We start from the raw sequence: 25,857 nt of genomic DNA, 5'->3' as shown, positions 1-25,857 counted from the left end.
TAACCTCTCTTCTGTACCCAGCCAAATTATTGAGTCAACTCAAATTAGGCAATAATACACCATAAGCAGAGCTATACTGAATCTCCTGAAGTTAAGAACTTTATAAATTAATACATTCCCAAGATACCTTTAGCTTCTAGAACTGTACAACTTTGCCATTACTTGCTAGTGCTTTCATGTAATTCTGTATTCCTACTCATAACTCTTTTCCCACTTTTCCTTAAGGCATTTGCATCAGATCTAGATGTATCTTTTGTTAATTGTTGTAGTAGTCATTTGTTGTAATAGTATTTGTAGTAGTAGTTATTATTTGTATTGCAGTTGTGCTTGGGGATTCCGATTTAGTGTTTCATTGTGGTAGAAACTAGCACTCATCCATCTCCTCTTGCCACCAGACTCTCCGGCTCTCCAGCAGCCACACTGCCCCCCTCCCCCTCTCCAGTGCTGGGCTCTCCAGCCCTCCAGCAGCCATGCTCCCCCTGGCACTGGGCTCTACACAGTTGTGTGCCCTGCTCTGGGCAATAATGAGGCATCCACTTCCCCTAATAGCCTCATCCCAAACCACCAGCACAAACAATAACACAGACATAAGCCCCTGGGCTATAACATAACAACAACCATGAGGGCAGCACTTTGCCCCTTTAAGAAGGCAAGCTTCCACCCTTAGGATAGCACTTAGCCCTGAGTGCCTTGTGAGCTCCTAGAGTCTTACCGTGCTTGGAGGAAGCAAAGCAGAAAGCATGGGTAGCTCTTGTGTGCAGGAGCTCCTTTTCTTGGCAGTTGTCAGAGAGGAAGAGAAGCGTGCTCTGAGCCCTGCCATGTTCCCTGGGCTCTGCCTCCTTCCATTCAGCTGACCACCTGCAGGTGCCAGCTAATTACTTTAAACTGTTACTCAGGTAGGGTGGCCATCATAGAGGACAGTCCGGTTGTTCTCTGTTCTTTATTGATACGAAACCGGATGCCTTTATATCCTCTGTTTTTCTCTTGAAGAGAAATAGAGGACATAAAGGCAAGAAGAGAAAAATAGAGAACATAAAGGCGTCCGGTTTTGTATCAATAGAGGACAGAGTAGCAGAAAACCGGAATGTCCTCTATGATGGCCACCCTATACTCAGGCAATCTGCAGCTGTGGAGCTCTGCCTAGCCTGCAGGGCTTCTTTGCTAGGTTGCTTCTGCCCTTAAAGAAGCAGATACACTTTAGTGCCCTGCGACAGGGTTAATTGTGTAAACATACTTTTCCTATCCTGAATCTCTCTATTACCGGATATTTTCTATCTGAAGTATTTGAGACTAGGACCTGATACCTGTTTAAAGAGACCTGAAATCCTAAGTAGTGTAAACATAAAAGGCACCCCCTGAATCCAGTAAAAAGATTCGTGGTGTTGTACAGCTGTTGGGGGGGTGGGGATCTTGGCTTATTGAATTACCTTTTACTTTTTAGAACACACGCTCTAAATAAAAATGCTAATCTAGCCAAATTTCTCACACCAGTTAGCTTTCTTTTGTTTAGGGTGAGAACCTTTTATGGAGATTCAAAAGATTTCTAAAACCCCACTCAGTTAGAAGCTTCCAATTTGGTAAGTGAGGATGATATAATGATTTAATATTTTGCTATCATTTCATCACTTTTTTTTTAGGTCTAACCAGCATTCCAAATGTTACTGAGATAAAAGAAGAGATGAACCTTGGTTTAACTCTAGTAAGAAACCCCAAAACAAAAGGATTTTTGGTAAGAATCAAAGCTGTATGCAGTAAGTACTAAATGTTATTCATGAAGATGTGAGACCTGTCGTGCTACATATTTAAATGAAATCTGAGCTGAAAATATCTCATTATGAAATGTAAATTACTGCCTGTTTCATATGACACTCTTCAAACCTACATTAAAACAATGTTATTTGGGTTGCAGTGTCTGGGGTTATAGGGCAGTTAGGAGTCGTACAGAAAACTGTAATGAGTGAGTATGTAATTAAAGGTTGAATATACATGATAGGAGAAGATGCAAGTTACACGGACTTACAAAGATGGCTTATCCTGTAGGCATTGAGTTCATTACTTCAGTGAACCATTTTGGCAGTAGTCATGTTGAACTTACATATATTAACAATAAACCAGGTTGCTTTTGTAATAAATCTTTTCTATTTCTTTGCGGTTGCATTAATCTGAAATCCTTCCTTGTTAACTTACAAGCAGTAACCCTGGAAAAATGTAATATCTTTTATAAATACAGGAACTGCTCTGTTTGTGTGTCCTTGTGGCTTTTCCCCTTCCATTCCAGGTTGTAATGCAGGAGCAGGCCATGGGATAACTGTGTCCCAGAAAAATACATATCCTGCATGCTGGAGATCTTGACTCTGAGAGTGTTTATACACAAGCTTCTGGAGTGGGACAGAGGTGCTTTAATTAGAGTGGCTCCAAGAGCCTCCCTAATTAAAGTGCCCTGAGCATCTCATGTATCACCATCCCTGCACCTCAAAATGGTAGCAGGGGTGTTTTATTTAAAGTTTATAAACAAGCTTTAGATAAAGTAACCCTGCCACCATTTTGAAGTGTGGGAATGCTGATAAATGAGATGCAGGAAGCTGCTGGAGCATGGTAATTTCCGTGCCTCAGAAGACTCAAATAATCGAGTCTGCTCCGACACATTGAAATTACGGTGTGTCAGAACAGCCTCCCTGGTCATATATAGGTACCTAGAAGGTCCACTGGAACTCCTCCTTATGTGTTTGGCTCTACTTCACTCTCAGTGGGGGCATCTACATGAGATGCTTACTGTGGAGTTGTTTAATTCGCTCTTGCAGTAAAGCATCTTCATCTACATGTGCGGAGCTATTAGGTCACAGGAAATTAATTAACTTGGCTGTAGGTGATTACTGCCCAATACAAGTACTATCCTGAGACAGAGTTATTTACTCCATTGCAGTGCATGTGTAGATAGTGTCTAGAACCTGCTGGCTAGCCTGGCACTTCATGCTGCAGCCAGCCTCATGCCCCAGCCCAATGGTGATGCATAGGGAGCACATATGGGTGCACACGCACTCCCTGAGCTTGGCAGTACACCCCTGCAAAAAGTGCTGGTGACGCTGCTGGTGGCACCTGCATGCGGTTTCTGTTTGCCACCTCCCCCTCCCCTCCATTGTCGACACTGCCAGCAGTGTCCCCCTCCCCTGCCATCAGCACTGCTGCAGTCGCCCTCAGGAGCTCCCTGCTGGGCCTGCCCCCGCTGCCAACACCACTGTGGCTACCTGTGGGAGCTCCCCGCTGCCACTGCCTGTGGGCAGTTGCTGTGCCCCCCCCAGCCTCTGGAGGCACATGGTGTTCATGCCCCAACCACTACCCTTGTAGTGCCCTCATGCCCCAGCCAGCCCCTTTCCAGCATGTTGAGCCAGGGCAGAGCAGTTCTGGGCTGGTTGGCTGACCGCTCGGATCCCCTCCCACCCCAGCTTAGCATTCTGGGGTCCCAGGTACACATGTAAATGCTTTGCTCAGGAGCAATAAACTGGTGTAAACTGCACCAGAGTTTATTGCATCACACTAATTTAATATGTAGATGCACCAAGTGTGACCTTCTGCCTAGTTGATGGAACAGCCCAAGAGAAGAGATGAAGTTATCCTAGATAAGTTTAAATAGTTTCTCTAAAGCTCCAAATCTTACTGGAGATCTATGGGTTTGGCTGTTTGCTTTTTTATATGGAGTGGCCATTAACTATTCCTTTTAGTGATTCATTGTATATAGTGCACTATTGGTAAGCACCTGCACCATACTGAGGTCAGTGGACTTTTTGAGGGAAAGGACTACTTGATCATCTATCTAGCTAGAGTGGCCTGGCAAACACAAACCATAACAACCTACACTTCAAGGAACCTAGGTAAGAAGAACCAGGTCCCATCCAAAGTGCTAGAGTACTTCCATACCTGTCCAGTGCCATCCCCTCTGGACAGGGTAGTTGTTAGTGAGAATTTGCCTCCAAATGGTATGGTTCTCAAAGACAGAGTCATAGAAACAGGATTTATTCATCCATAAGGCAAGCTTTTCTATAAGGTTGCAATTTACAGTCACTAGCTTGTGTCAGTCACAGGCTCAACTTTCTAGTGTGTGATAAGCTAGCTTCCTTCCTGGCCAGGGTGTCACTAGACATGGAAAAAGAATTTTGGTTTCTTGATGGCAGAGGGTTAAACAGTGGCTAAAACTAGCTTGCAAGAAACCTTAGTTTTACTGGGTATAATTTCCCAGAAATAGCAAAGGTCACCTGACACCCAGTATGGCCACAGGGATCCAGTTTCTGCTGGGGAGTACAGACCACTGTGAAAGACCCTTCAAGGGAGCAGAGTTGTTCAGCATCAGAATAGTTGATGCCTTCATATGCCCCTCCCTTGTCACATGCACTCTGGTACATAAAAAAACCACAGCAAGTAGCATACTTATAGTTTGTCAATTGTGGTCACACAATCCTTTTTCTACCACTAGTTTTCTAGGCCCTTAAAAAAAGATAATGATTCCATAGATTAATGTGCCCTGATCACCCAGATCATTTGGACTACTGAGAAAGCTGAAGCAGCCCACACAATACAGGAACCCTTTGGGACTCATCTTGCCTACTTCGGGCACATGTGTTCTTGTATGTTGTTTCACCTGACGACTCCCTCCACTTCCACTTCCTTCTTCAGGAACCTTTCTCAAATGGTCCTTCTATATCAAAAGCCCTATTTCTTTTTTTATTTTGTGTATGATAGAAGTCACAGACTCATAGAAAAATAGGGCTGGAAGCAATCTCTGGAGGTCATCTAGTACAGCTCTGACTCAAGGCAGGGATCATTTTTTTTCAAAAGCATTCCAACCAAGAACTTATCTATCCTGCTTTTAATTTTGAGGAATGGAGATTCCACAGCTTCCCATGGTAACCTGTTCCAGTGTTTACCACCCTTCTAGTGAAAAAGGTCTGTATAATATCTAACCTTGTTGCAATTTAAAACCATTATTTCTTGTCTTGCTCTCTGTGTGCACAGAGACTAATCTATCTCCATCTTCTTTATAACCACCCATCAGGCATTGGAAGACTATTATCAGTTCCCTCTTCCCTGGGCTAAACAATCCCATTTTTTCAACCTTTTAAGTCATGTTTTTTAAACCTTTAATCCTTTCAATCCTTTTTTTTTTTTTTTTTTTTGTTCTCCTCTATCCAATTTGTTTTCTTTCAAATGTTCTTTAATTTCAGTGGCCAAAACTGGATATGGAAGAGACATCACCAATCCTTCACCCTTACTAGAAAAGAAGGTTTTACAGCTCTAATTTTCTAATTCTAAGAAGGAAAGGAGGGTGTGTGACGTGTTGAATCTCAGAAGCTCATAATTTATAGTCCTGCTTGATTTATACTTGATTATTCACTTCCTGGACACAAGCAACTTTTTCACATCTCTTGAACTTGAGGATATGCATTTCCAGGTATCTGTCATACCATTACATGGGACATACCTGAGATTTGTGGTAGGTGCAAATCAATACACAGTTTTACCAGTAGGACTTTGATTTGCTCCAAGGATGTTCAACAAAGTGCTAAAAGTTATGGCAGCACACCTCAGTGTACTCTGACCTGGACAGCCAGCTGATGTGATGGTATTTCTCTTTCCTGATGTATTCCCAAATCTGTGCTTTAAAGTTGGAATCCAGAAGTTGAGTCTCACTCCATTTTAAAGACTCATGTTTATCAGGGTGGTCTTAAGATGTACAGCAGCGGTGGCTTATATACCCCAGAACAGGTTCTAGAACCTTATTGGCCTGATCCTAAAATTCAGATCCAATCCTTCCAATGCAAAAACAAATCTTTTTTCAGATCACACAGTTTTGCCCACTGTCAGGTCCCTCTTGTCAGATCATGAGCCTCTGAGTACAAGAAAAACATTTTCAGCACCCAGACATTATAGGTCAAAGTGTTTCACTTCGCACACTCAAATGGTACTTACCTAGCCATGTAACTGCTGTTTTGAGCACTTGTGCACACCTTGCACTCCTGTGCCACATGCAGTCTGAATGAAGAAGTGTCCACATGACTACAGAGACTGCTGTCTGGCTGGGGAGGTACACACACCTGGGTGAGCATTGGTCCCAAGATCATAGAATTATAGCTGGCCAGACCCCCACGATTGGTGGATTTAGCATCAGAGGAGAAGGAACTTAGTCAAGGTGCATCGAACAAAGATCTTAGCACTCGAACCATCCTTTTTTCCTGCTCAATTGTGTTAAGATTTTCAAAGAGTCCAACTACTGTGTTTGTGCCTATCATAAATCTAATCCTGTTGCAGGATCTCAGCCAAGTACTTTTGACTGTCATGGGTCCCCCAGTTGCACCAATGGCAACATTCTTCCTGTTGCAACCATCATGGGATATGGCATTTTGAATAGGTATCAACTTAGCAAGCCAAATTGGAAAGAAGTAGTCCATAGTTGCTGGCTCTCCCTCCCTGGTTCTGCATCTAGATACAGTCCCCAGATTCCTGTCAGAGGTCATTTCAGAGTGCCATTTGAGATGCACGTTTCCATATTTTCCCTAAAACTTCATGCAGAGGGTAGAAGAGTTTCTCAACACTTTGAATGTTGAACACCAAAATGTAGTTTATCTATAAAGGACAAAACTGTTTATGCCCTCTGACTTTGCACATTTATAGCCTGAAAGAATGAATGGCAAAGCAGTCTCCACACAGAGGCTGAATGGATAATGCTGCCCTGCAGCCTCAAGTCATAGGATGCAAACACACCAATAGCAAAATGTGCAAATGGACAATGCGTTCAAAGAACTTCAAGGACTGTTCAGGCATGTGACTCTTCATTCCCTGGACCAGCTGTAAAAGTTTTGTTCTATAGTACTTGGGACATTTTTTCTAGCTTATAATAAAGAATTGCAAGTAAATATTTCAGGCAAATTGTAAATTGACAGATTCAGTTCATGCATTGCTTCACTATTTTTTAACTCTCCAAAAGGATTATTTTCAAATAACACTTGTGAGGGGAAAAAAGACTGAGGCATATGCTATACATAGACTTTCACTTAAAAAAAGCAAGATAAATTTATTCTGTTCATAGTTAAAACAGCACTGAAATGAAAAATTTACACACACTACTATATATCACTCCATTTTTGTGACCCTGTGGAATATCTTCTATGCTTGTTTATAGATGGAGTATAAAATTATACCATAAGTGCCTACTAAAAGCTTGCATTTTCTGTGATCCATAAATGTGTATTTTGGATGTCAGGTTTACATGCTGCAGCTGATACATAAACAATTCTTTATAGTATTTGTACATTTTATACCCTTCAGACAGGTATGTTTAAAGATTTACCACAGCAATGGTAGAGTTTACAAAATGATGTCATATCAACACTATTACATATACTGCTGAGAGGTATTCATATTCCAGTTGAAGATGCTCACATCATACACATGTATAGTAACTAATGTAGTGAAATAGTAAATATGAAAGAGATTCAGCTGTACTTTTCTTTCTTAAACTAAATTAACAATTTGTTTTTAAATGTAGCTCATTTTAGAATGCTTAGTATTTTTTTCCATTGTAGCTTGAGGCCATCTAGCCATTTTTATTATCATCACTAGTTCGTTTTTCTAGGGTCCTTAAAAGGTGCTTAGAAGTGTATGTACATTATAAGCAGGGATCCTGGCTTTCTCCGATTTAAAAAAAAAAATCCCTAATTTTCGGTTTAAAAAAAAGTAACTCCAAATCCATTATTTAAATGAAACACCAGTAATAAAGATAGTTAGATCTATGATAGATATAGATATCTAGATATATATCTAAAATAGATAGATATAGCAGTGTTTTATTTTAATCATGGAAAAATGTGGATTTGGGGTAACTTTTTTTAACCGAAAATTGGATTTTCTTAATTCGGAGAGAACCAGGATTCCTGATGATAAGGTGCTTTAAAATGCCAACTTTCAAGACTGTGAGTGACTCCATTAAAGAAAAATGGATCTAGTCATATGCTTAAAATTAACCTTGTACTTTTAAGGCAAGGGTCTGAAAGAGCTGACCTGCAGGCCAGCGGCCTACAAAGCCACCTCTTCCAGCCTGCAGTAGGAAGTTGGGGGGCAGAGGGAAGTGGCCTACTGCAGAATCCTGGGCCCTGGTGGGCATGGCCATTGGTGGCAGGAGGGTGGGCCAGAGCTGTGTAGATACAAGCCCACTTGTCCTGTGGCCACTCGCCCTACCACTGCCAGTCCCACAGTCCCCACTGCTACTCTGTCACCATCCCCACTACTGCAGCCCCATGCCCTATGCCTGATCCAGGCAGTGAGGAGCCTTGCAGTCCAGATCTGGTGCAGGGTATTTGACACCCCTGCTTCAACACCGAGTGCTTTAGAATCAGTTCTCTGATTCCTAGAACAAAAAACCTGTGACAAACTTGAGCAGTTCTCAGCTTGTGACTGCAAAAGACAACCTTGTTAATTAGTCAAAGACATTAGACTTTGCATCAGACAGTGCATAGCAATTATAAACATTTAAAGTAATTTCAGTATTTAAAATGCTTGGGAAATGATTTAGGTTTAAACGAATCTCGTATGTTGGACCTGACCTTATCTGTAAAACATGGCTTATAACAGTGAGGCAGTATAATAGCTCATTTTACACAAATTGTCAAATGTTGTTCTCGCTGCCATTTATTAACATCATCAACTGTATGTCCCATATTGCAATCAACTGGTACCAAATATCCCAGAAAAATGTTATAATAATAGATCTATGAATCATATAGCACATATAATTAATACAGCTGGCACAAGCCTTGTCATATACTTGCCTTCTTCCTATCCGTGATCTTTTTTTTCTTCTTTTTTTTTGCGAAAGGGAAAGAGAAAATGAAAAATTAACAGAGAAGCTAGTCAAATTACTAGCACTAGTTATACAAGTGTGAGGGGAAGTGACCTGTTTTCTAAATGCAGCACATTCCCTGCTATTGCTTATGGCACATTTCTGAAAATATAGATGGGACTTGAAAAAGATACTGTACTGTCAGTACTGGAAAGCCTAATTCTCTAATCATCAGTAAAATATAAGCATAACAATACAAAGACTGACTCTGAAATCTTCATAGCCAATTTGCCTCAACCTTGACTGGGTAGGACTATGTGAAATAGTTAGTCCAGTTTCTCAGTTAATCAGTTTTAATTTCCATTGCAGAAATTTCCAGTTTAAATACCATTAATTGCCATTATGATTCCAGTGTAGATGCGTGTCCACTAAGAACCTAACTGATTTCACATATGCCATTGTTTGAACAACTCTCATTTGACAGTAGCTTTTCTGGATGTTTTTACACATGCTCTGGGATGGGAGGGAGGGATATTTTAATTAGAGTATCTCTCGGGACCTGTTCCAACTAAAATACCTGCAGTGTCTCATGTATTCAGCATCCTACACTTCAAAATGGTGGCAGGAGCACTTTAAAGCTCACTTGACGAGCTTTAGTTAAAGTGCCCCTGCCACCATTTTGAAACACGGGGCTGCTGAATGCACTTGACGCTGCGCCTGCTGCAGTGCATTCTAACTAGAATGCATTGGGGCAGGCATTGGGCATGTGTATAGGTACCCTTTGTCTTCAATTTAAGTACATAAGATGGGATGGGAGCTCCTGCATTACTGTGTTCAGTCCCTGCTGTTCATGTCATATAAATCCTTTTCTCAATCTTATCAAGCTCCACTTCAAAACTAGTAAGATTTTTGCCCCCTTTTCCTATCGGAATGCTGTTCCAGAACATTACTATTATGATGTTTATAAATCTTTTTCTAATTTCTATCCTGAATTAAGCCATGATCATTTTACACCTGTTTATGTTGTACTAACATTGCCATTACTTTCAATAGCTAAATACTTTAAATAGCTCTCACTCTGATGTTTCTCCTTCCCCATTGATTTTGTACACAGCAATTATACACCTCTCAGCTGTCATTTTCTTAGGGTAATCAAGCCAAGCTCTTTTAGTCTCTTTTCATAACGTAGGATATCCAGGTCCCTAATCATCCTAGCAACACTTCTCTGCATATGGTCCAGTTTAAAATCATTATAATTTAAAATGAAAGACTACATCTTGTGTTCTGCCACCATGATCATAGATTTTGCCAGTTGTTGACATACAGCATGGTTGGATCTGGAGCTCCAGCAAGGTCTTCTGTACTGTACTACATAGTTCCCCCAGTGGACCAACTAGATTAATTTTTGCTACTCAGGCAGTTTTTATTAATCCTTGGAGGCACAGCACCTAACATGTGAAGTCAGCACACATTTTAGCCTTTTATAGAAAGCCAAGGTCTTATATGGCACCTGAGAATCCTTCAGCATTTGTTGATATATTATAAAATAATGACTGCTGTTAGGAGCTCTTTTGGGTGACATGGATGACTTCAGTGGCTTTCAGATATAATCTGACCAATAGCCAGAGCTATATACTTTTTTTGTAGTGGTAGGTGTTTAGCAGGATTTCCAGGCAGAATCTGAAAGGACCATAGTATAAACACTCCTGCTTTGGTTCCTGCTTTTTTCCCTCCTTTATAAACAAAGGTATTATTCTCTACCCTCCAGTCATCTGCTACCTCTCCTGACTAGATAGTTTTTCAAAAATACTTGCTATTGGCCTTGTGATTTCATGTGCCAGTCCCTTCACAATGAAACAAGAATCAGCATCATCAATCAATAAATCTCTGAATTCCTGATGACTAAAGTGTGTATGTTTTTCATGATTCTGTATGTCCCTTTTTTTAGCTTCACTTATATGTCCTACCATGTCCAATAACATGGCAAACTCTGTAGCAAGTACAAAAGCAAACTGGTTAGAGCACATAAAGAGGGGATATACACACTAGCTCCTTGGTATGGTATTCCCTCCTGATCAGTTGAAGAGCATATTGCAGTGTGTTGTAGATACCAAAATTAGCTTTAAATGAGCCAGTTCAGGTGTGAGAAATGGTCTAATCATAACAATACAGAGGTCCGCACAGGCTAATTTAACCTGCTGGGAGGCTGAGGTATCTAGTTTAGAGGAAACTATTCCACTGACCTTGTGCACACTATTTAATATGTTGTTTTTATGAAGGTATAAAACTGGAGAGTACATGTTGTTTTATTTTTCCTCTATTTTTTTAAAGACGTGTGGTCCCTTATGGGCACAGCAGTGTGGAAGTCAATATTATGCAACGGGAGTCTGTTCTGAAATCAGTCCAAGTTTCCAGATCCTAAGAAGCTTTTCACCAGCTCTTCAAAGTAAGGCAATGCAGGCAAAATGATTAATCAATCTATTAATTAATCAAAGTCAAGACAGATTCCATATAGAGAACGCTTAACCTGATTTTTCAAAATTCAATTTACAAAGAGCCAGATTTTGAAGTTCACATGGAGGGCTTGATTCTGATATCTCCAGTTCTGCAAATCAGGAGTCACTCCACAGAAAACAGAGGGGTCACAGCCATGTAACGTGTTAGAGATAAAAGTAGGCCCCAAATTGGCCTATTTTTATGCTACGCTCATTGTGGGAAACTTCCTTGATGGCAATAAAGTTTGCCTGCTAAGAACTAAGTTTGAACCTCCAGGTTTGTCACAAGAGTTGTAAATAATACTGAAAATTCAATGTTCCTTATCAGTAACTTTTTTTTTTTTTTTTTTTTTAGAGTGTTCCTCCTTCATAGATGTTGTGGTTGTGTGTGATGAGTCTAACAGCATTTATCCATGGACTGCAGTGAGGGCATTTTTGGAAAAATTTGCACAAGGATTAGATATAGGCCCCACAAAAACTCAGGTAAGGCTATAACTAGGTTTTGAAACCCAAAAGGTAGTAATAAATAGTATTAGCCTTTTCCAATAAATTTAAAGGAAACTGAGACCAAGAAAGACAGACATTTGAAGTGCTCCAAATTCTACTCCCAATTTGAAGCATTTAAAATTCAGAGATTTTTTTAAATTCTGTACGAATATCAGGCCCCAAGCAGAGCACTCCAAAATCACCGCAGTAGCATGGAGCAGCGTTTTGTCCAGCAAGGGAGTGTGATAGGAGGTTGCTTGGTTCTGCAACTTCATCCCCTTGGGCCCTCCAGTTTCCAAGTTGTCTCAGTTCTTGGGCTCGGTATATTACTGAAGATGCCTCCACCCCAGATCCATGTGGCTAGAGGCCCCAAACAGAATAGGGATGACCCATGCCATGTGACTGGAGCCCCCTCTCTGGCCTATATCTGGAGTAGAGAAAGAGCAGAGCAATGTGTGATGCCAGAGGCCCAAACCACTATATTATTTCCAATAGGCAATATTATTGGAATGATATATTCCAATATACTATTGAAAATCTGTATGATTTTTTTCAATACCCTCACATGCCTGTTCTCTTTTAAGTGATAATGCATAACATTTTTTGCTGGGTAAATGTATTAAGAATAGAATAGAACTCTCTGCTCTTTAATGCATTATAGTTCTCAGTGGGTGCGTCTACACAAGACACTTTACTGCATAGTAGAGCTAATTACTGCACAGTAAACGCATGCAGATGCTTACTGAGCAGTAATTGGCTCTAATCATGAGTAAATTTGCTACCTGCAAATGCATGTAGAAAATTTACTCATGATTAGTAACTGTGCAGTATTAAAAAAACGTAATTGATGAAGATAAGGAAAATTTTCCACTGCTAAAAATTCTAACAAATTATAACAAAAATTACTGATTTTTGGTACTTAGCTTTGGCATGATCCTTATGGCATACTAGAACCTTTGTGTGATTTGAGATAAATGCAGTAGATGTTCTCAAGATATACCTAGCAGTGGGCCTTTTCCTGAAATGTAAGATATACACTTATCTAAAGTTCACCCACTACAGTGCATCTGTTTTGAAATGTGGATCTAATTTGAACCCACAAGTTAATACCTCAGAAATTCAGTTGTGCAGCATAAAAATTCAAGACATGCTGCTGTGCAGAAAGAAATGTGAGAATCCAATTAAGAATCAGGAACTTAAAACATGCAGTGCAAAGGCTGCCTGAGCAAACTCCTGCTAGGCCTTTCTTTCTTTTTAATTTTTTTTCCTTAAACACAAAAACTATGAAATCTAAAATCTACTATGGACACACTTTTTACTCTGCAGAACATTCATGTATGAATTGAACCACAGCACAAATACTCAGGGCCAGGCAGGTGAATCCAACAGAGAGACCTACAAAAATGCTGACCAACTTCTTAGGTGCTGGGGAGACGATAGACACCTATGTTTTCTTTAGTAAAGGTATTTAAGTGCAGAGATGGATCAGAAGGGGGACAGCAGCTGCCACACCCACCTTGGTTGTTTTGTACTCTCAATGCAGGATCTGGCTAGAGTTCCTGCTTTTGTTCGTCTCAGGATCCCAGAGGCTAAGCACTGCTGCCACTGCTCATCCGCTCCTTTCTCCTGCTGCTGAATTCAGTGGGGAGGAAGGGAAAAGGTGAACAGCAGCAGTGTTCCCCCTTGGGCTCTGGAGCCACATGAAAGCAGGGGCTCCAGCCAGACCCTGCCCTGATCAGCTGGTTTGCTCAGAACTCATTGCTCACATAGGACTCCAGTAGGAATCCATGCTGACCAGGCAGTGAGCTCAGAGCTCACTGTGCATATGTGGCACAGCCACCATACCTTTCTCTGTTCCTAGATTCACTGCCAAAATTTTGTTTGTTTGTGTGAAAAAATGTAGAAAAAAATGTAGAATAACTTTGTGGCTGGTTCCTATCATGCCATGTGTAGGTAGCTGCACCCCTGTGGTTAGAAGTCTGCAGGTAATGGGGCTCCCAGCAGTAGGGGAGCATCATGAAATCCCACGGATGGGAGCCCCAGTAACTGATCTGGGCTCCCAGCCATGGGGGCATACCATGCACTCCTGAGGCTGGGAGCCCCATCAGCTGAGGGACTCCTAATCTTGGGAGATTGCTACTTGCCATACAGGGGGAGCCCAGGGTCACAATCCCAGGCTTCCCCTGCACCAGCAGTAAGGCATGATAGGATAGGATTTGATGCTCAGTCTCACAATCGCACCGCATGTCATGCATGCATGACATCGCAGGAAGCTTAACTGTGTGGATCATACATCAGATCCCATCAGACTTTTACCTGGACATCTGGGAGGAGTCCAAGAGATAGCAGGGGAAAAGCACTATTAGCTGAGACCTCCTTATCCATGCCATACCAGTAAACATTACTCATGCCTGCTCTTCTAATAGAAGCTGTGTTGAGAACTTTTGAAGAAAAAAAAATAGTGATTATATAAGTTTTGGTTCATTGAATTTGTTATTGAGTAGGATAGATTAAAGACGCAAGATGTAAATTTATTTGAGTTATGTATTGTTACATTTTGCTTTACAAAATATGCAAGAATGTTATTTGAGATCATATGTACTGAAGGAAAAGTATAAATTATTTTTTTTATCTCTAGATATTGTACATCATTAGCTTGACAAAAAGAAGTTTGTATTATGATTCTATGTGATTGATTTTAATTCAGGGCTTTATGCAAATATACTTTGTTTATTGTTGTTCAGGTTGGCTTGGTTCTATACGGTAATGATCCAAGGGTACTATTCAACTTGAGTACTTACAAAACAAAAGATGAAGTTGTTAAGGCAATGTCAGCTACTCAGCAAGAAGGAGGAACTTTGACTAATACTTTCAAAGCTATTGACTACGCAAGGTAAAGTATACTGGTAATTATTGTGATATGTTTCTAACTAAGGATCTTGCAAGGTGATGAGCTTGCCTTGAGGGTGCTATGTTTAAAGTCAAAATAGGCTATATTTCAACTCCTGACTCAGTGACTCTCAGGTTATTCATTTAGGCCCCAGCTACATGTTACATATATTAATCAACTGGTTAGTTATGCAATAAATCTGGACTAGCCACACATACAAAGTAATTATCACACTGTAAAAATGATTATCGAGTTACAAAACGAGCCAACCGGCTGTAAAGTTAGTGCTTGAAAGTGTGTAACAGCTTTATCTGTAGCTGGTTTCTGTCCAACTTTAATTTAAACAAGTATCAGGGCTCTTAGGCACCTCTTCTGACTGCATTTAAGTCCAGGTTTTCAGCAGCATAGCACAGATATCTTCTTTAGTTTCCTTGCCTCATTGTTGTCACCTAAAATGGAGCCTATTCCTGACATTTTTGGCTTCATGGGAATATTGTGAGCAAAACTGGTGAAAACTTTTCACTTAATAATTTTTGGACAAAAAAACCCCTAGCTTCTTTGAAAAGAGAATGGACTTCTATTGGAAATATCATTTGTAGTTAGTTTTTTTTCTCTTTTTTTTTTCAATTTTTAAACATTTTTATGGCATTTGATCTCTGAGCAGCGCTTTTGAAAGCCTAAGCATTATTCCTATAACTAGCTAAGATCTTTAATTTTAAAAAGAAAAATATTGCCAGTGTATTTTGTTGAATATCAGTGATAGAAGCATTAATGAATGTATGCATATAAAACAACATCCTTTAAATTCATTTATGCCTAAGAAGTCTAATGCTTTGTTACAGACGTCATGCTTTTTCCCCTGAGTCGGGGGGACGGCAGGCAGCCACAAAAGTAATGGTTGTTGTGACAGATGGTGAATCGCATGATGGTTCTGCTTTGGAAAAAGTGATAGCTAAATGTAATGAAGACAAAATAACCAGATTTGGCATAGCTGTAAGTAATATTATTTTAATGCAATTTTGGCAAGGATGTTTTAATTAAAAGTGGATATATGTATGTGTCATTACATCACCAAGATGGGAAAGGGATGGAGCTCATATTTGGCAACCAATGTAATTGAAGTTTTTGCATATAATTAATAGTTTATATTAATTATCATTGTCAGTTAATGTTCTTTGGCTTAAAAAGTAGGATTAGTGAACCCTGACCTTTCATCAGTGTTATACTCTGTAGTTTCTTTTAGATTTCTTTTCCCATTTGAGTTTTGTCATGTAAGAACACAATACTTTTAAAGCTGGCAAGTTTGACAAAAATGGTTAAACAGTGTGGGTTTTGATTTTTTTACCCACCGCCTTTCTCTGTGAATGGTCTTTTACAGATGTATGAAGGGAATGGAAGATGCTGCAGTTTTCATGCATCTGTTTTGTGGTCATTTGGCATGGGTGTAAATGACTGCAGAAATTGCAAAGCTAGAGTATTCGGATTCAATTTCTTGACCTTAATATTATGATTGCCATCATACTTTTTATTTTCTTATCTACTAACATCAGTTCATCTTACTATACATGTCAGGTGGTCAGTGTAAGATGTTGGGTTGAGAATTGCATGAATAATTTGTGAGGGAAATGGATTTTGGCTGGAGATTGTACATTAACTTCAGTTTCCTGTCATATATTGAGTATCTGCATGTGTAATACTGATGGAATTAAGTCACACCAAGGTTTCTTTTTCTCTTTTTCAAGGTTTTAGGATACTTAATCAGAAATGAACTTGACACTAAAAATTTAATTAAAGAAATCAAAGGAATTGCTAGTCTTCCAACAGAAAAGTATTTCTTTAATGTGTCCTCTGAGGCTACACTTTTGGAAGAAGCAGGAACACTGGGAGACCGTATATTTAGTATAGAAGGTAATATACTCCAGGGGTCTTAAGAGCTATGCCAGCTTATACCAGCTGATGTACTGAAAGATTACAATAGTCTGTCTTCACACTGATATCCTTGTTAATATCTTGTAAATGTGGATGATTCCTGGGCCTTATTAAAATCTTGATAAATATTACCGTTTAAATATTAGATTTCCATAGTCAACAACGCTGAGTATATTTTAAGAAGACGTGGAGTTTTGAAAGCATATCATTTATTTGATATTATATAATTATTGCTTATCATTTATTTGTCAAGTTAAATATTCAGTCCTGCTCCACTTGCCCTCAGCAGCACCAGGATTGGGCTCAACATCTTGGACAAGTAATATTCTACTGGTTTAAAAAATATATGAATAACAAAGTTATGTTATTGCACCAGGTACCGACCAAGGCAATACATTCCAAATGGAAATGTCACAAGTGGGCTTCAGTGCTCTTTATTCACAAAAAAAGGTACGTATAGTGAATCATTTAGTGTTAGTATAGTGTCAGCATTGGCTTACACTAGATATAATAGAAATGACTAGAGATATAGAAATGAAATATAAATTAAACATAATAAACAACAATGCAGTATAAAAAAACTACATTTTATTTATGATTTTTTCCAGTACAAACAAGGAGAGCAGCACACCATGGTTTATCTGTATTAACATAAACTGAAGGACCTGGCAGGTGTTATATTTATGGCATGGTTAACGTATGAATCATGCTATAAATAGTAATAGTAGGCATATCTACATGAGACGCTACGTTGCATCAGCAGACGCAAACATAGTGTCAGTGGGCCCTCACTGTAGCATGTCACTATGGTGACGTAGCAGCTAAAAATAACCATGCAACAGCCGTTACTGCGCCATCCTTTAGTTCTTCCTAAAGGAGGTATTAAATAACGACGCTGTAACAATGGTGCTGTAGGGGCACATATAGACGCACCCAGCGTGCCACACATTGAAGCCAATTTATACCATAATAATATGACAGATGAGCCACAAAGACATTCCACATTTAATGTGGAACATCTTTATGCCTCAAAGTGTGTGGCACGTCAGGGCTACCTCACACAACATTCCAATGCTCAGCTGAGCGTCCGGATCCAACATGGAGCAACCACAGGGTCTGGGATGCAACTATCCCCTACCCAATCATCAGGACCAGGCTGGTGGCAGACCTAAGTCCAGGACCTGGCCACCGCTACCCCCTTTACCCTCCTACGCCACTCTGGCCCTGATCCCCAGAGGCAGATGGGATCAGGGTTGCCATGAGCCTGACTTTGAGGAGCTGTAAAAACTGCAGTTGCAGCCTAGCTGTGGGTGTGCTTTCTAAATATCCCCAGGCAATGGAAACCAAGGACGTAGGGGCCTTTCCTTGATCTCTGGGACCTAACACTTAAAAACTATAGTACTTGTTCAGAGTTGGAACTAATTTTATGGACTATTTCAAGAACTGTGTGGCATGTCAGGAAGCACAGTTTTTGGGATCTGGCATAAAATTAATCGGATACCAATTGTGCAAGTAAATTAACGTCTGTCAGCCATTTGAGTTACAGCTCCCTGACATTTGGTTTATTTATAAATTCATAAAAGAGGGAGAAAATATATTAGGTAAAGATGGAAATCCTATTTCATGCATTATACCATTTTCTAGTAATGATAATTAATGTTGAATAATCTGTTCTACATTTAATAGGTTTTTTCAATTGCTTATGATTTTTCTCAAACAAATTCTGCAAATTAGAGTTCAAATTTTGGATGTTTGATTTCAATCCTATGAGGATTTTTTTAAAAGGTTTTTAGTCTAAAGAAACTACAGTACAGTATTTTTAAGTTAGGAATATTTTATATTGTAACCTTATACATATAACTTAGAATAAATACTGTAATACTATAAAAATATTTTTCTTCATAAATAAGTTTTAGAACACTTCAACCACAGTTCTAGAGTTCCTAGGCTAAATATCTAAAATAGCTTTTAAATTTTTTTTTCAACTCTGAAAACCTAATAATTATCTCCATTTAGTTATTTCTTCCCCCCAAAAAATTCTAAAGCAATTTAAAGGATAAAAAAGAACTCCAATATTAATCCAGTATAGAAGGTATAAAAAATTTACTTACAGATAGAAAATAGCAAAAATTAAGAAAGTTGTTTTTCCAGTGTTAATTGTTAAATTAGATATTACATTTTTATAAATTTTATAGATTTGTAGGCGTATATTGGTTTAAAATTTTGTAAAGACTTGGATACTGTCTTGCTGGTTGCAATATTGGAAGCCATTGTGTCCACAGAATTCAAGATCTTTGTTTATTATGATGTCCAGCTTACACCTGAGTTTTACAAGCATCTAAATAGTAACACGATGATGATATCATTCATATAATTTATCTCCCAACTCCCTTGTGCTAAGCAAAGAAACAGGAAGTTCTTACATTTTGATTTTACTGTTTTAAGGATGTTCTGATGTTGGGTGCTGTTGGGGCTTATGACTGGAGTGGAACTGTAATTCAGGAGTCATCAAACAAAGTGACCACATTTCCTAGTCAAGCATTTGAACAAATTCTACAAGACAGAAATCATAGCTCATACCTAGGTAAGGGGCTGAAATATTTATTGCCTAATATGTCAGAATTTTATCCATCCTACAGATTACTTTTAAAAACTGACTTGGGAGGAAAAAAGAATGCTGAACATTAGGCCTGCGCAAAGCAGCTAGTATTCGCTTCGGATTCGGACGATTTTGGGGGACAGTGATTCAATTCGGTGATTCAGATCACTGTCCTGATTCAATTTGGCCGAATCTGATTCAGAGACTCAGCTGCTGCTGAATCTCTGAATCAGCCAGGCCCATGCCCTGCCCACTCTCCCAGCCTGGCAATGGCTGCCCCACCTGGCCCAGCTCCTGGCACTTGTTAAAAAAAAAAAAAAAGTCCTGGCTCACCGGGTGCTGCTAGGAAGGAAGGCAATCCCTGCTGTCCCCCACTGCCCCACGCTGCGTGGGGGGCTCTGCACAAGCCCCCTGAACCCCCTTCCTCACTCGTCACTCTTTTCTGAAGATTCAGAGAGCTTTGAATCAATTCAGACCTTTAAATTGGTCTCCTGATTCAATTCAGATTCGTAGATTCAGCCACCGAATTGGGCCAAATCTCCGCATCGAATCACCACCCGAAGCTTCGCACAGCCCTACTGAACATTAATCTCTTTTATTTACTGATCATGGATTCAAATAAATCCTTATTATTTTAATTCTCCATAAAATATGGATGAATAACTGAAATGTTTAATGGGATGTTCTGAAATCCCCTTTAAAAAATCACAAGGATATAAGAAATTGAAGGAACTGGAAAAGGCTATATAGTGCATTAAATTTATGACTGTTATTTCTGTTTACCTATTTATTCCTCCATTACAACTGGATCAAAAGCTGCTCAGTTGTCATCAGCTCATCTATGCTCTTTCTTTTTAATTTTGGTTCATGGCTTTAGAAACATGACTAGAGATTAACACAAGTTTTATGAATATCCACTGTTTGTTTTCAGAATCATTCCTGTTCTCAGCCAAACCAGCCAACTTGATTCTCTTAGTTCAGGGCTGTCTAACTTCTGGGCCACTAGGGGCATAGGCAACACGTAGTGGGGGGGGCACGTGCCCCCCCGAGATTGGCTACCGCCAAAACCGCCATGGCTTCTGCGGGTGGTCAAGACTCGCACATGCCCCCCTCCTTACACCAACGCAGCCGATGGGGTCTGTGGGCAGTCTCCACTTGCAGCTCGCCACCCCCGCTGCCAACACTGCCTGCAGCAGCTAGGGGCAGTCTCCGCTTGCTGACGCCAGCAGCAGCAGGTGGTCCATGCTCACCACTCGCCACCATCGTGCCCCCCCCAGTCTCAAGAGGCACCAGTCATTCAGGACTGGAGACCACACATTGTGCAGATTGCTCACTATGCTGCCTTCCCCCTCCAGCCAGGCCCCCGTGTCATGTGCGTGGTGAGGGAAGACCAGCTTCCTACCACCATGTACACAGCCTGCTTTCTCCCCCTCCCCATACCATCCCTGTCAGGTATACCGTGCTGGAAGCCCAGCTCTTTTATTTGCCATGGCTGTATCTTGTGAGGCCTAGCTCCTTCCCTTGTTGTGCATGCAGCATGCACAGTTATACTCCCTTCCTCCTTGCTAGGCACACTATGCAAGTAGCAGCCCTCCTGCTGCCACTGCACATGCAGCAGGAAAAGGAGCCAGGCTGTATGTGCAGCCTGCAAAGTCCAGCTTCTGTTTTTTTTTCTGAGTGAAGCATAAGCATCTTGGAAACACTGCTGCACCCACAGCCCAGGTACTCCAGCTGTACTAGCCCACCCCTTGGCAGTAGGGGCAAGAACCAGAAGCTGGGAGAGGAAGGGGAAATCCAGAGAACCCTGCTGGCACTGGAACAGGAGCTCCACTGAAGTGGAGTGGTGGTTGAGCAGCAGTCCAAAGATGCATGCTAACCTCTTGCGTGCCACATATAGCTCATAGGCCACCAGTTGGATAGCCCTGTCTTGGTTTATTAATCTGCTACGTTGCATCAACTATTTTTTGCAAACCTATCTTCTCTGGCAACTTATTCCTAAAAGAATACTTATTCACAAGTTAAGTATCGATTTCTTATCCTTGAAATATTTGCTAGTAGTAGAATTTGCTTTCTAACTTTTTTCTTCTTTATCATGTTCTGCTTTCTGTGGTTTGGTGATATCCTGTATCCACCACAGTGACACATTATGCACTTTGAAAAAGAAAGAGATAGGAGAGGGTCATATAGTGTGCAATAATTAAAAAGACCATTTTTGTTTGGGTTTTCATCATTTATCTGTGCTAGCTTTGTTTTTTTTCTTAGTGACATACTGCTCCGTTAATCCCTTTGGGATCTTACCAATGCCCAATATAAGGCTTTTCCTAGAAGAAATTTATATATTGCCTGAGAAAACCTCTCCTTTTTTAATGCTGATTTGAATTAATTCAAGGTGCACATTTTTAAAATCACTTATTCTAATTTATTTTAGCCTTCTTATAGGAAGTGGTGAGACATTGTGTCCTCTAACTGTGTTTTGCTCTTCAGTGTAAGCTGAGGTACTATAAAACAAAACAATTTTATTTTCTTTTGTTAAAGTAAAGTTAGTGTAGTAAAACAAAATATACTGTATATACAGATTTACAGTGGATTTTATATGGATTTAAAATGTTTTCAGGTATTAAAGACATTCAAAGCAGTGGTACTGTGTCTTGTGGGAAAGCGTGGTGATGCTATTATAGTAACTACGTATTTCTCCGCAGGCCTACCCAGCATGAAAATTGGCTCAGAGGTTTTTTCCTCATTCATTATTCTAGGGCTACCATTTCTACCATCACACCCAGATGACCTCTTTGTACTCAGCACCTTACTAAATAAAGAAGACTATTGTTAGAGTTTCTCTATCCAGGTGCTAGAAGAATTTTTATTTTATTTTCTACCTTTGAAAACAATATCTCCCTAATAAATTCAAGCATAAGTGAATTTGGTACATACATGTAACATATTTTCTAAACCCAAATCTCCAACCTGGCTGCATAAATGTCCATAACTAAGACACCAGATCATTTCATCTGTACTGCTCTTACAGATAACTAACTCTAACTACTTTTCCCTGATATCTCATATGTAGCATGTTAACTTCTGTTCCCAGGTTATTCTGTTGCTGTTATCTCAACTCAAGGGGCTGTTTATTTTGTTGCTGGTGCACCAAGATCCAATTACACTGGCAGAGTAGTGGTTTATGAGGTTGACAGCCATGGCAATGTCACAGTCATTCAGTCCCAGAGAGGGGAGCAGGCAAGTATAAATATTTGATCACCAACATTAATTCTGTAGATGTCTATTTTTTAAGACACAGCAGTAAAAATACTTATTCATATTTGCTCTGTTATACATTTCTTTTGAAAATTCATATTCTTGCAAAACATTTAGAATCCTGTCTGACCCTTTCACTGCAGCTATGCTCTTTCAATGTTTAAGACACACAATGTAACTTTCAGAGAGTGTTGTATTTTTCTGATTATGCTTACATGCAGTCAACCCTGCATATAAATAAACCCTGCGTTTTCAGGCTTCAGTGTAGGGGAGAGAGCTTCTTTCCCTAAGGATAGTAAATACATACCAATAAAGACCTTGAACAGCTTTTGCTCTTGCCAAATCCCATCAAATCAAATAGCCAAAAAAAGGACCCAATAGGTTGAATACACTAAAAATATTGTTTTAAAAAGTACACTAAAAAGGTTTCTGATTTGGCATTTTTATTGCACACACAAAAATATTGCAAGTAGTTGAGTCTGTAACATTCAAGGCCCAATTTTTAGTTTGACCACTCCTTATTATATAATTTGAGTATGATCTTTATGGTTCTTCTGGAGGATCATGTTCTAAAATAGTATAATTTATAACATATATAAAAATGACTCTCTTGCTATCAATTTCAGATTGGGTCTTACTTTGGCAGTGTGCTATGCTCAGTGGATGTTAACAGAGATTCAGTTACAGATGTGCTATTAGTGGGGGCACCGATGTTTATGAATGACCTAAAGAAAGAAGAAGGAAGAGTTTACATGTTCTCCATAAGACAGGTAATAATTAAATGGATGAATAGCTTGCATTGAGATTTGGCATTTATATCTATCATATTTTCAGTTCTTACTCCAGGCTCTTGTCATGGTTTTCTGGTACTGAAGTCTTACTGAGAAGTAGAGTTATAACTGCAATTGATCAAGGAATCGTACTGTACCAACAAATAGCAAAAAGTGATCCATGACCTAAAAAGCTTACAGCCATAATATTTTGGCCAGTGAATTGTTTGCAATCTGATTCTGATTTTGGCAAATCTGTTCATTAGTTGTTGTTCATCCCAAAATCATTCTGATAAATAATCTCTGCTTATGCATTGTCTGTAAACCATTAAATTGCTTATTCTCTATTTATTATTCATGTTTTCTCATTTATCACCTCACCTCATTTAAGCTACAGAATATTATTTCTACCTCATGATTGGCTGACTCAAATCTTTTAAAATCCTCTAAATAACAAACATCCAGGAGATATTTTCAAATGACTGAATATTGGCATTAAAATTCCTGAAACTTTTGGAATCTATGAACAGCCTCAAGAGTTAGTGGTAAACACCATATTCAAGATAACTCTATTAATCATAGAAAACAGAATGCAGATTTTTATTTGTGAAACCTACAGATCAAGCGGTGTTACTCTTCTCCTGATTAGAGTTACCCTTACGGATTTGGTTGTATAGATAGCTCCTGTATTGAAACCAAGCAGACAAATCAAGTAGCATATAAGGACTGCAAAGCTGTTGCCTGTGTAAGTAGGTGGATAGATCAGTCCCTATCTGCAAAATAGTTTTGTATTTGTTTGTTTTTTAGCTTAGAAATGTCTTGTAGGGAACACAGACAGTTTCAGGGAGAGTGGAGGTCCCATAGAGAGAGATTTCTTATCTGCAGAACTGAGTGCTGGGGGTGAAAGATGAATTCTCACTTCTCAGAGCTCCAACTCTGCTGTTACAGGCTGCTAAGCAGGACAAAAGTGCTACTGTTGACAGCTGACATACCAGCGCTATGTGGGAATGGAAAATTAGGCAAAAAGAAAAATAGAACTTGATGTAAGAGGTTTTCAGTTTTATAAATCGAATAGATTGGAAAACTTCTTAATACTTTTCTTCTTTTTAAGTGACAGAATCAATTATATTTTAAAAATATTTGTCAGAATGTGGAGAGTCAGTGATTTAAATGGGGGAGGGGCGGGGTATAATCTGGCCCCTGGTGCCACCCGGCTGCCCATGGGTCTCAGGGTGACCCACAGGCAGTATGGGGTGCACCAGATGGCCCCATGCACTGCAAATGGTGCCCACTCCAGCTTGTGTTGCAGAGTAGGAAAGCCCCAGAGTGGTCATGTGCCACCTTTAGCATCATGTTCTCGGGCCATGCACCAAAGCCCTGTAGCAGTGGTTCCAGGGCCATGCAGCACAGTCTTGTAGTGGCAGCTCCAGACCATACAGCACAGCCCCAGCATTTGGCTGCCGCATACAGCACAGTCCTTAAGTGGCCAGAGCAGGACCAGGAGGCCCATGGCGGCCTCTCCAGGACTTGCACTGGATCGAGAATGCATGGCTGGTCTCTGGGTCTGGTCTGGCCCATGGACCATCCCTGTGCCACTTATCTTTCCCACTCATCCAGATGCATACTACAGGGCCAGATAAGTTTGAGACCCCTTATGTAAAAATAAAGTTGATTTGTATAAATTACATACCTCACTAGAATTAAATTGCCAGCCATTTTGGATAAACAACCTGACCATCATTTCTAGCATTTTCTGTATACAAAGCGATGACATAAAGCATGGCAGCTATGAAGATTTAAATGATTCTTCCACCCTTTTTCCTTAGTTGGCATTAAAATGTTCAAGAAATGAAAATTTTACACACCTGGGTTTTGCATTAGTTAGCTAGGAAGTTCTGGCCTGCTTTCAAAGAATTATGGCCAGTCACAAAAATTCCCATTTCCTGTGCATAAGAATTGGTAAGCCAAAACTGGAAATTTTAGTTATTGATGTATCTTCTAAAAATTTTGAAACACTTAAAACAATAACATAAAGACATGGATCTTTAAGACATATTTAAGTTTATATTAGCTGTAATTCTGTTATGCAAAATATGCTGTATTTTTTCTGCTGAAGTATTTGCCACAGTTATGGGATATAACAATGCAAACTGGACAGTGGGATGGCAGATGATATTCAGTGTTGCTAAGACCAAGTTAATACACATTAGAAATAATAATACACAGATTTTTTTCCATTTTGTTTGACCTAGTAAAACAATATTTTTGTTTTCTTTATTTATTTTTAAGGGAATTTTGGATCAACAAGAACTCTTAGAAGGTCCAAACGGGTTAGAAAATGCTCGGTTTGGATCTGCTATTGCAATGCTTTCAGACGTTGATTTGGATGGTTTTAATGATGTGATAATAGGTGCACCTTTAGAACACCAAAATGCTGGAGCAATTTACATTTACAATGGAAATCAAAAGACACTTTGCACCAAATATTCCCAGGTAATTTACTTTGTTAAATACTATTATATTCCAAGTCTTATGTTTCAGTATGACAATTGAGCTAGATTCAAGATGGAAGATTAAATAAAATGAGGGTTTATTCTGAGCTGCTCCTT

General features: G+C 39.6%; 1 protein-coding gene across 1 annotated transcript in view; it reads left to right on the top strand.

Moving 5' to 3' along the window:
• ITGA2 (integrin subunit alpha 2) overlaps positions 1-25,857 on the top strand; it is a 113,783-nt gene that overhangs the window by 45,726 nt on the left and 42,200 nt on the right. Inside the window, exons 4-14 of the mRNA XM_014594040.3 lie at positions 1,638-1,729; positions 11,159-11,273; positions 11,678-11,805; positions 14,553-14,701; positions 15,541-15,691; positions 16,441-16,606; positions 17,004-17,077; positions 19,073-19,211; positions 22,315-22,460; positions 23,105-23,248; positions 25,538-25,741. Coding sequence (XP_014449526.2) covers positions 1,638-1,729; positions 11,159-11,273; positions 11,678-11,805; positions 14,553-14,701; positions 15,541-15,691; positions 16,441-16,606; positions 17,004-17,077; positions 19,073-19,211; positions 22,315-22,460; positions 23,105-23,248; positions 25,538-25,741 — 1,508 coding nt within the window. The remainder of the gene's footprint in view (positions 1-1,637; positions 1,730-11,158; positions 11,274-11,677; positions 11,806-14,552; positions 14,702-15,540; positions 15,692-16,440; positions 16,607-17,003; positions 17,078-19,072; positions 19,212-22,314; positions 22,461-23,104; positions 23,249-25,537; positions 25,742-25,857) is intronic.

This window comes from Alligator mississippiensis, chromosome 3 (assembly GCF_030867095.1).
Source record: "Alligator mississippiensis isolate rAllMis1 chromosome 3, rAllMis1, whole genome shotgun sequence".
Lineage (NCBI taxonomy): Eukaryota > Metazoa > Chordata > Crocodylia > Alligatoridae > Alligator > Alligator mississippiensis.
This window is presented reverse-complemented; position numbering and strand designations above follow the sequence as displayed.